The sequence below is a fragment of the Bos indicus x Bos taurus genome, chromosome 7 (genome assembly GCF_003369695.1).
Source record: "Bos indicus x Bos taurus breed Angus x Brahman F1 hybrid chromosome 7, Bos_hybrid_MaternalHap_v2.0, whole genome shotgun sequence".
NCBI classification, from domain to species: domain Eukaryota; kingdom Metazoa; phylum Chordata; class Mammalia; order Artiodactyla; family Bovidae; genus Bos; species Bos indicus x Bos taurus.
Genome location: NC_040082.1, coordinates 86,644,824 through 86,657,080, shown reverse-complemented (window position 1 = coordinate 86,657,080; position 12,257 = coordinate 86,644,824). Strand labels below are relative to the sequence as shown.

General features: G+C 35.0%; 1 protein-coding gene across 1 annotated transcript in view; it reads right to left on the bottom strand.

Annotated features, from left to right (window-relative positions):
- Positions 1-2,111: 2,111 nt before the first annotated feature.
- The window catches only part of CHSY3 (chondroitin sulfate synthase 3), a 290,877-nt gene continuing 280,731 nt past the window's right edge, over positions 2,112-12,257 (bottom strand). Inside the window, exon 3 of the mRNA XM_027547040.1 lies at positions 2,112-5,262. Within this exon, the coding sequence (XP_027402841.1) occupies positions 3,700-5,262 (1,563 nt within the window). The 3' untranslated portion in view covers positions 2,112-3,699. The remainder of the gene's footprint in view (positions 5,263-12,257) is intronic.

The window sequence follows — 12,257 nt, the reverse complement described above, 5'->3', positions numbered from 1 at the left end:
AAGGGCCTCATCTTCTGAGTCCTCCTCCCCGAAGAAGGAATTGCCCAGGGAGAATCTGAAAATGCAACCATGAAAAGTCAGAGTGGCCCAGCTATGGGGCTGCTGACCAGAGATGGGCTTCAGCTTTCCACATGAAAAACAAGGGAACATTGTTAACTTACCTTTCCAGTGAGCACTTAGTGTCTTGGTTGGACTATCAGTTCACACACTTATTTCATTCCAGAAGTTCCCATCTATTAACTAGGCACAAAGGGCCCAACTCTTAGATTCAGAAATATATCAGCTGCATCACGCTAAGTCTGTAAGGGGACAGTGACATAAACAGTCAAGCAATTATGCAGTGGCATTCATTGTGGACAGCTTCTGCTCTCAGCTGGCTGAACCCACGTAGAAGGGCTGCTGCTGGCATCGGGAATTCTGAAAATGTTTTCCTGCTAGCTGAGGTCCAATGACTTGCAAGCAAGTAGAGAGAAGAAATCCTGCTCCAACACAGTGCTACTCAGAGAGAGCCGGCAAAGTGGGCAAAGACTGGGATCAAAGCCTGCTGCTGCTGCTAAGTCGCTTCAGTCGTGTCCAGCTCTGTGAGACCCCATAGATGGCAGCCCACCAGGCTCCCCCATCCCTGGGATTCTCCAGGCAAAGCCTAAAGAGGCTCTAACTAAGCAAAAGATCAGCAAACTTCTCTCTGTCGAGAACAAGCAAAGAGCAAATCAAGCTGAATAACAGATCAAATGTGGCTATGGAGTCGGCTGGATCTTTGCTCCCCCATTGTCCCCTACATTCTCCCCAACAACTGAAAAGCCATGGGTTACAGTAGAAAGACGGGTGCTTTCGATTCAGACAGTAATGAGCATAAATTTCTTAATTCTAAAACAAGCCAACTGTGTGAATTCAGGATAAATTACTTCATGACTCATGGCCTCAGTTTCCATATCTGTTGAATGAAGGAGAATTAATATTCTGAGAGCTATCGAGAGGATTACATATAAAAGGATAATATAAGTAAAATGTACAGTGTTATACTGAGTGAACAGAAGGTGATCAATAAGATGATGCTGAAGGTTAATGAAATGGCTGTTGTGCTGATATTTACATAGAACATCCATAGCTGTCCAAATAAAGCAATGCCAATAACACACACGCTGTGCCTCAGGCTGCACTCACGCTGGTTACCCTTCAACCATGGGGTTTAAACTAACAGATACTCTGTGCACAGAAAAACACTCTTAGCTTTGCTAGTATCATTTCAATAAATTTGCGGTCAAGAAATATTGCGGTACCTGAAAAAAAATCATAGGAAAGCTAATGCAAAATTATAAAATAGAATTTAAGTACATTTATATTAGTTTCAGTACAGCATGCATGTGTGTAGTTAAGTCCAAATGAGATCTTTGCATTCCCTTGTTTCATCAGAAGAATTTCATCAGAGAAATGATGAAAGTGGAGAATGCCACCTCATCCCCGGGCAGGTGCCTCATGACTTTCTAACACTTGGAGGGGTTTTAAATGAGGCCTTTGCATTTATTCCTCAGTAAAACTCTGCTATTTCAGTTGCCCTAATTAAAGAGGAGATCCTGATTTCTTTTCTCCTTTAATAACATCATTAATAATTATTATTTAGTAATAAATCTTCCCAGGTGACTATCTGTACTAAATATAAGTATACTTATCACAAGGAAAATAAAATCTGCAAAAGAGCTAAGAGAACAATGCAGGAAAAGAGCTATTAGAAGAGGGTTGTGAAGGACAGAGACAACATGAGAGCAGAGATCAGCTCTGAAATGTCAGCCTTATCACGATTTTTAACATCTAAAAGTGCCATTAATTCCTCTCTAATGAATCTTACATTATTAAGATTATATGTTTTAGTCAAGGAAAGTGCCATATTTGTCACAATATTAAGCAATGTTATTTTTTTGAAACCCCCAAAAGGTCTTTGCTAAAAGAGATGGTTGCCACATAAGAAAGTCATTACTAAGGCAAATGCTATATGACCTCAGGACAGTCAGTTCCAAATAATGGTAATAACTTACAATTGCTTTCAAATCAATTTTGATGCAAATTTTAGTGTTCTAGTTTGAAAAAAGAAAATCAAAGTACAAAACAGCATGTATAATAGGCTACATTTTATGTATCAAGGGAGAAGAAAATAAATATATGTCTTTTCTGCTTGTGAAACTGTAGAAAAACATGCACACAAACATACATACACCTAAAATGGTGGTTATGTGCAGTTAAGGACAGATTTGGGTGAATAGAGCCTGAGACTGACAGTGGTAGACATTTGACATCTTGTCTGATTTTGGAACTATGCAAATATATTACTTATTTACAAGATGAAATTTAAAAAATATGCTTTCACAAGAGCTTCTTATACAGATTTTCATTTTCTCTTACATTTATTGAATAAGATTATATTTTTCTACAAACTGGGCACTACTGATTCAGATTTGAGAAAGAATGGCATAGAAATGAAACATTTTCCTATGTGTTTTATAAATAGCAATATAATTGTAAAATTAATTTTATATTCATAATGTCTGCATTTATTTTCGTATCTTTGTGCCATCTGCCAACCTGTATTAAAATCTGATTTTGACCTATTCTTGGTTCAGTTTGATCACAAAGCTAATGAGATCAAAGAGGAATACTTCCTCCAGATTGTAAATTATTGACTAAACAATTCCTCATTTTAATCACTTATGAAAGCCAGAACTCAAAGCATATTGATATAAACATCATGCCCATAATCCCTTATTAATGTTTCCAGCCTTTGTAGCAAGCATGCTTTGGTGACTATGACCATTAAGAAATACATCAAATTTGACCAAAAGGAAACAACACAAATTTTTCAGTGTTTTTGAAAAAGAATACTGTCATACCTGTTTTATTATAAATAACCAGGTTCTGTCATATTTTATCTTCTTGCCAGCAAATGAAGGACATTGTTTCATAAAGCTTCTAAAATGTACATGAATATTTAATTAAATCATATTTCCTTGAGAAAATAAAGTTCATTCGCATTTATAGCAGACTGTTGTGAGGAGTAAGATAATTGTCATAAGACCAGGGTAGCCAGTACCGGTTGCTCGTGGACCAAAACTCCTCAAATTTTTAAAACTTTTTTTAAAAAATAAACTTACAATCATAAGTGTTCATTTACTTTAAAAATCCTAAAGATGAAGAAAATTATTGTCTATATATTTAAGTCCTTGTATAAATTACAAAACTCAAGTTTATGTTACAGAGTCCCTTCCCCATAGGAAGCATAAAGCACTTTTGTGGTACCTTTCACCAGTAAATATTTGTATCACATTGAATTTGACAAACGAAAGAAAAGTCGATATTGCATCTTAAAGCCCCAAGAGAACATTCTTCTAAGCTGTCTCTCATGTTGAATGAGCTTCAAAAGTCATTTGATTGCCACGATTTAACTCAATCTCAAATAAAGATATATAAAAGTAATATGCCTATTGACTTCAGTAGAAATCTGAAATATCAGTGAACTGCAGACTCTTCTTGTTTGAGGTCAACAAACACTCTTTGGAAGACAACCAAGAGTAGTTTAAGACCTGGACAACAAAATAAAATTATAACAATAATAATTATAATAATAAAAATAACAATAAAATTAAACAACAACAACCAACAATGAGGTAAACTCCCCTTTAAAAAAGGCAATATGTGTTGCCTGGATTGTCAGGAGAGAGTTCGATTGTACCTGACACCCAAATGTTTTTCCAGCCATAGTTCAGCCAGTTGCACGGTTGAGGCAAAAGTACTTGCCTTGGATCCTAAGCACATCTTATACTGCTTAGGGTCCAAGTTAGGGTCACAATGAACTGGATGGAAAATGTGGACCACTCCTACTTCTTGACTTCTGAAGGGCCTCAAGCCAGATAGAATGACTTTATTGTAGAGATCTACATCTTCCAGTCCCCAGCCTTGTATTGAGGTATCAAATCCACCTGCTCCCAGAAGATCACTTTTATAAATACAGGTAATTCCATATCCATAATCTCTCCAGAATCCAGTCTTCTTTGAGAAGACAAAGTCGTCATCGGTTGGAGGGCTCCCCCCATTGGTTACCTTTGGGTCATACTGGCTAAAGATGATGGGGTAGTACACCTGTTGTCCCTGAATTGTATTGTCTCTACATCGTTGGAGAAAATCTCCTCTGAAGATCAAGTCAACATCACAAAATAGCAGCAAAGTATCATTGTCAAACTGGGAAGATCCCATTTCAAGACCAAGACCTCTGGAAAACTCCCCCTTCATGGGGATCAGGGTGATTTCTGCTTTGGGGTACTTGTTCTGATATTCTTGTATAAGCTCAATATGCTTGTTGGAATCTTGGCCAGAATCCTTACTGAAAAGGATGATGACCAGTTTTACATTCTGCTTTGGGATAAGACAAGTGTTTTCAAAGTTCTCCATGAATCTCAAGAAAGTGTCATACCTTCCAATGAGAGGGACAAGAATGTGTATTTTCTTTTCACTGTGCCCTCCCACTTCTTTGGCACCTTGAAAAGAAGACAGTATCTTTAAAGAATTCGATATAAAGGAGAATGATTGAGTGTCACTGTTAATACTCTCTACAAGACTGTTGACATCTAGCTCTTCAGTTTCTCTGAAGAAAGGCTTGCTGAACAACTGCTGAAGATAGGCATGGCGTCTTACTGGCACAGTCAGTTTCCTCCCCTTGTGTCTTTTGTATAAGAGAAGTAAATCCAAAATGTACTCCACCCCATGCATGGGATCAACCCTGCGGTAGCCATATTGAATTTCTTTGAAGTCAATGAGCCGTCCTCTCGTCTTGGCATTCTCATTGATCATCTCCATCACCTGTAGGACAGTATCATCCAGCGCTGTTCTCAGGATGCTATTGATGCTCTGTCGAGGAGGCTGGTTCTCAGATGCCGAGTAAAGGAGTTTCCCTGTCAGGAACTCCCATTCTATCACTTCATCTCTCTCCCGAGGCTGGAAGTGGTTGAAAGAAGGCATTACTCCCAGCTGCTGGTCCTCTTTGCTCACTTCGCTATTACTAAGCTTGCTCATCAGCGCACTCTCCCGGTGGAGCTGGATGGTGCGGTAGCGCAGTTCAGAAATTTTGCGGCTGAGCATGTAATTATGAAGCCTGTATTGGTAGGCGGGCCTTTTGTTTGGATGAAGTGTTATGGCTGCATGGATTTTGCTGTTGTGAAGGTCTTGGATATAACCCTTGCGATTGTGTTCATAATTTTCATGGAACAGTTGCTGCATCTGAAAAGTAGAAGGAAATCAAGATGTTAAAATAAATTTAAAAAGAAACTAAGCAATAAAACATTTAAACTAAAATATTTAATAAGAATTACTTATACTGTATTACATAACAAAAATGATATAAAATATGAAAAATGGGAAAAAATCTTTAATGGGCACTTCACAAAAGAGAATGTGTAAATGCCTGATAAACATACAAAACATTTCTCTAGCTCATTCATCACCAGTGTAATGCAATTTAAAGTCACAATGTGATATTTAACCTACAAAAATGGCTAATGATACATAATGTGCTGTCAAAGTATTAATAGCAGATTTGGAACTCTCATACACAGCTGGTGAGAATGTAACTTGGTTCAACCACTGTGGAAAACTGTATTGACTAAAATGATCAAATGCATTCCCTGTTACTCAGTAATTCTACTCTTAGAAATATGCCTAATACAAATACACGCATACATTTACCTAAATATATATATATATTTTTTCAAAGCAGTATTATTCATAATACACCCAAACTGAAAGCAACCTGAATGTACATCAAGAATTGATAAATAAATCTAATAGAAAATAATACATCAATTAAAATAAATGAAATACTACTGCTCAACAACACAGACAAACTCACAAACAAGTAAAAGAAGCCATGTACAAATGAATACATTTTATATGATTCTATTCATATGAAATTAAGAAACAGGTACAGCTAACTGATGCAGTTAGCTATAAGAATAGGTGATCAAAAATCCAGAAAGGGGGCAGGAAGCTCTGCAGTGTTAACAGTATTGAATTTGCTATCTAAGTCATGGTGACACATATGCATTTAATTTGTGAACATTCACTCAAGTATTACTTACGATGTATTTGCTAGCCCCCGATTAATAAATAACTTTCTTTTAAAAATATGCATATACATGCATGTAAAACCAGGTAGGTTTTTTGATATGTATGTACCTAAATGTGTGTGGATATGTGAGAGGGGAGAGAGAGAATATGAATATCAGAATTTTCCTAGCGAAGGTGACCTAAAAAATGTAAGACCAATACCATGACAGATTCTTTATCTCCAGTATTTCACTTGGTTCTTATTCTATACTCTTAGATTTTCAAATCAACATGATCTGACCTTGAAGAATGTAACAGCAGATATTCTGAGATGGATTTTGGACTTGATTCAAGAGAGTTTAGTTACATCCAATATTTTTTCCTAAAAACATATACCAATTTTTATTTGAAACTTTGATGTTAAATCAAATCAAATCCATATGAATGGGCTATTATAGCTCTAATTTTGTATTATGATCCTTCATCTGAAATTGCCTCAACATATTACTTTAGGTAGGTTTTCATGGGTTTTTTTTTGGTATGCAACAAGATAAAAAATTCTAATGGCATATAGAATATTAATTTTACCACCTCTACAAAGTATTGGCTCTCTGAAACTATTCTTTCTTAAGGCCTGCTTTACATTACTAACAAAACAGGAACATGCTAAATTAAATAGGAGACATTGCTCAGAGGTGAACTGTTCAATTGCAGACTTATCTAGCTCCTTTAGTGATACTGAAGTGATTAATACTGCACAACTTGATGAAGGTGATATTTGTTATAGAACAAAGATTATCAGTATTAAAGTATTAAAATAGTTAAGGAACTTGCATCACTCATATCATTACAACACAAGTTCCCTATATAGTGCTTATTTTTCTAGTGTATTCCTTTGCAGAAATATTATAAGCAAAGTCAGTGAGGGGGGCAATATTTAAAAAGAGCACACTCATACATACTCTAGGTAGTGTGGTACTGATAAGATCATCTTGAATTCATGTTATATTTTCCATTAAGAAACATAGAGTATATCCAAATTTTCTGTTTATATGTAGGGAGGATCAAGTGTTGCAGCATAGACAGGAGAATGCTTAAGAGCCTGACTGTGAAATTAGCCAGATCTAGACTTGAGAACTGGCTCCACCATTTCTAAGCCATTTCCTATCCAATCTATTTAAGTCTCAGTCTCCTAATCTATAACAGAGAAAATGCCAACCACCTCAATGTATATTAAAATGTTGCTCAATAAGAAAAATATATATATACGTTGCTTAGTACTATGTCTGGTATCAATCAAGACAATCAAGACAAGGATCTGCCAGCCTCCTCCTGAGATTCCTCTTTTTAACTAGGAGTTTTCAGAGAATGAGAGCAGCACTCTTTAGGCTTGCCTCGTCTTTGTTCATTTCTGGAAATGCTTGGGAACAGTTATAATTTGGCCATATACACTCAGTGCTTCAATGTATCAAGCATACCATTGAGGAACCTTCTGCTAATAAAAATCCTCAACATTTTACTACAAGAGAGATAAAGTATTGTGGGGATTTTTGGGAAACCAAGGTTCAGGAAGGTTGATTTAACCAAGGGTCTACTGAGAGTAATGAGATTATGACCAGAACTAGAATAAGCAGTCACTTTTGCTACTTATCACACAAAATTTTGAATACAGCAAAATTGTTTTAAGAAAAAGTATAAAATACACATTTAAAATTATATTAGCTTGTTTGAAATAATTCAGAATTTCCTTTCCCTTATAGAATTTTCAGTTGATTTCATGGTACCTCCACAACCTTACACTGAAAGTAAAAATCATTTCACACTAACAAAATCACTGACATCAATAAAAGCAAAAGCAACTGACATCAATGGGTCCTGACTGATTCCAGTGTTTCTGCAAGTTTCTGTGTTTCAAAGTCTCTGCAAGAGAAAAAGACTAGATGAAAAAATAGCCTCACACCACCAAGAAAAGAATTCATGAAACTGAGGAAAATATTAAGGGACAGTTCTAAAAATCATAAGAAGAATTTTCCTCTCTCTTGGAAAACAACAAATTAGAAATATAAGATCTCAGGGATGTGATGGTAGAGATGAAATGTCAGTTCACAGAACTAAGAAATAAAGATAAGCTGTCTTTATTATATGTCTTTGTTATATATATATTATATCTTTGTATATTATACAAAATAAACTCAGATGTGAAAATTAAGTCATAAGAAAAATAAAGAATAAACACTGTGGAAGGCTCAGTAAAGGGGAAAAAATAGAAATTAAGAAAGCTAAAAAATGAAATATAAATAAAGTTATGATGGTTTAGAGAGAAATTATTCAGGACTTAGAAAAGTACGTTGTTTAGAGTAACTGCTATTAATAAGAGTTATAATAAGAGTAAGCTATTATTATTACTATATTTGTTACTTTTTTTTATATTATTATCATTAGTGTAAGTATTGAATAAATGAGTAAAGAAGAATGGCCTCATTTCCTTAGAAAAGAACTCAAATATGCTCAGTACAGCCATCATTTAATTTCAGATCATCATCTAAAAACTAAAAGACTGAATTGTCTTTTAAGAGGTCTTTGTTGAAGTGAAGTGGAAATAAAAGGCCATGCCATTATCAGAAAGCTTTGTGTTCTTTATTAAGAAAATAATTTAATTATTTTTTCTCTATGAAAGAGAAAATGTATTTATATAAAGAACCTATTTCAATTTATTATAAGTTCTTTTGTCCCCATTAGTCCACTTCATTTCTCATAAAAAGGATTCTCTAATTTAGAAAATTTCTTTAAATCTCTTCCTACATATCAGACTAAGGAGGACTTGGGAAAGAAAGTATTCTTGTTCGAGGAAGTACAGACTCAAATTAGAATAATTCATGAAGGTGAACAAGGAAATAATAAATCATTAAAGATGTGTAAAATATAATGGTGACTAGGTACCTAAGGGCTGGGAAATTTGCCTTGCAAATATTTTAATTCATTTTACTATGATTTAGTTATGCAGTTGTACACAACTAAAGGGAGAGTCTTAGTGCCTTTGATGTAAATATCTAGTGATTTTTCTCTTATTTTTTAAGACTAGTAGATATAAAGGTTCAGAGCAAAATAGTGAATTTTTGAATTAACACTATTACTTTTCTTCAATTATTATCTTCACATATTAACAGTAAAGTTCTTAAACTATGTCCTGCCTTTCTGGTAATAATGACACAATGAAAACAGTACCTAATTCTAAACATTAAGAAGAAGAAGTAAGTTTGGGAAAATAAACATCCATATGTCATTCTATAATTATAAATAGAATGAAAAAATGTTAAAGGTATACAGTTTGAATAAGTATTGGAATTTGACTGCAAAGAACTAAAAATGATAAGATATACTCTTGTTATGCTTGTCACAGAAAATTGAGAGCATTACATATTTTGCCACTAAAGATTTTTAAAAATAATAGCACCTTGGCAATAGCCACATCTAATCCACAAATTCTAGTTAAAAAATTCAATGCACGCAAGTAATAAAATTGCATGAAACTGCATGCATAAACATAAGTAAAACTTGGGAAATCTACATAAGATCAGTGAAATATATTAATGCCAATATCCTGGCTGGGATATGTCACTATAGTTTTGCAAGATTTTGCCACTGGGAGAAAGTGCTTTAACAAATCCATGGGATTTCCTTGCATTATTTTTTAGTTGCTATCATAATTATCTAAAAGTAAAAATCATATCATTAAAAAAAGTCATCCCAAAGTCTACTTAAAAGAAGGTGTTAAAACTTGTAGTTCAAAGGTTGTGGATCCAAAACTGTGACTTTGCTTTTGTTCACCTGGTAAACCCAGTGTTTTGAATACACTTGAAAAATGTTAAGTGAGCAGTGCATTTTCCAGTAATTTTCAGTCCCATAAAGTTTCTTTATGTTTGTTTTATGAATTTAAAGTTGTCTGAGGGCATTTGTGTTCTTGACTATCCTTTTTAGTAACAAAAAAAAATCATAAAATGTCTTCTCCTTTTGAAATTCTGTCACAGGCCACAACACAGATGAACCCTGAAGACATTACACTAAGTGAAATCAGCTAGTTACAAAAAGACAAATACCATGATTCTACTTTTATGAGATCTACAAAGTAGTCAAACTCATAGAGACAGAAACTAGAATGGTAGTTTCCAGAGGCTGGGGGAGGGGGAAATGAATTGTTCTGTGGGTACCAAGTTTCAGTTTTGAAAGATGAAAAAGTTCTGTTGTTGCACAACAATGTGAATTAGCTGACATCACTAAACTGTACCCTTGAAAATGATAAAGACGGTAAGAAAATCTTTTCCTTTTATTCCACATGAGCCTCACCTTTCCCAAACAGGAAATCTGGTCAATTACAAACCACAATCTGGCCAATTACTATGTAGTAAGTGAAAGGTGTGAACGGCTCAGTCATGTCTGACTCTTTGCGACACCATGGGGACTGTAGCCTGCCAGGCTCCTCTGTCCATGGACTTCTCCAGGCAAGAATACCGGAGTGTGTTGGCATTCATTCCCTTCTCCAGGGGATTCCCTTCTCCAGGGGATCTTCCTGACCCAGGGATCAAACCCGGGTCTCCTGCATTTCAGGCAGACTCTTTACATAGCAGGCAGATTAATTTCATTCCTGGGTATGAGCAAAAAAATCTTTCCCTTTGGCTACAGGCTCAGATTTTGCATATTATAATTCCTCAGAAAGAAAGGCAGACCTTGCACCCAGACAAGGGCAGAGAAGCAATACAAGAAAGACAGCATTGCAGAGAGTGCTGAACACATACTGAGCTGTGCCTAAGATTACCCCCAGACTTCCTAGCGTCCTAGGACAGGAGTTTCACCTCTCATTCAGGTAGTTTAGCGGTGGTTCTGTCACTTGCAACCAAAGGAATCCTGTCAAAAGCAATCTGGTAAATGGATGTGTTTTAATTTTAGCTCTGGATTAATGCTCTGTATGATTTGCCTCTGTTTCATTAGCTAGTTTAATTTTGGTTGAAATCCTAAACAATCTCATACGCGCAATCTGTACCATTAAAACTGGTACTTTTTTTTTCTGTTACATTTAATTTTGTTAGCTATTTTAGTTTAAGAAAAAACAACCTGTCAGACAACACAGAAAATAGCTTCCAGATACTCCTAGTTGTGATGAAGTTTTCTCAGCAGTATATATTTGCAACAGTTTAAAAATACTTTCAGACAACATAGAAAATCATCAAGTGATACAGATTTCCCAGCAGGGTATATTCTGGACACATGCCATTACAGGCAAACTTCAAAGGCATTTAAAATAAAAAAACAATCACCAAGTTCATAAGATTTCAGTTTATAATATTATGGCACATAATCAATTGTTGGTTTAAATAAATCCATATACCTTAATTAAAATTAACCTGTTAGAAATAAAGTAATACTATGATTAAATATGGGCTTCCCTGGTGACTCAGAGAGTAAAGCGTCTGCCTACAATGTGGGAGACCCAGGTTTGATCCCTCCGTCAGGAAGATCCCCTGGAGAAGGAAATAAAACTAATGATAATTGAACTTGATTGCATATCAATCTGCTAGATTTAGCCTGACATACACACATTCAGGCAGTTATCATACAAATGCTTCCTGATATTATAGTTAAGATAATAGCAGATGATTGTTGAAACTGATACAATTCACTTCCCCTGTAGATATTTTTAAATCTGGTAAATAGTCAAGTAAATTTTTTGCATTCAATATTACCTTAAAGCTTTTAATCTATTCACAATTTATTATAGTGAAGAGCAAAGAGGAATTTTGAAGAAATTTTTAAGCTGCCTCTTTGCAAACCTACACACATTCTTTCTTGATCTCATACCAATATAACTTAACTATGCCCTTCACTGGTGATTTAATTACCACACAATAACTTATATGAGACAATGGGAAAGAAGGAAGTTATCACTTTCCAACTAAACTTTCAAGACCTCTGAAAAACAAATGGAAAGATAGTCATTGCATGCAATTTTGAAAGACATGAACACAATTAATGAATCTTATCCTCTGAAGGAAACGTATTAACTATATGCTGGAACTGATCATGCATAAAATTATACCTTGCTTTCCAAATAAAAAAAGAAAGTAGTCTATTTTCTAGCTCATGAATTTTATTCCAGTTATGAAAGCTTTGAAAAC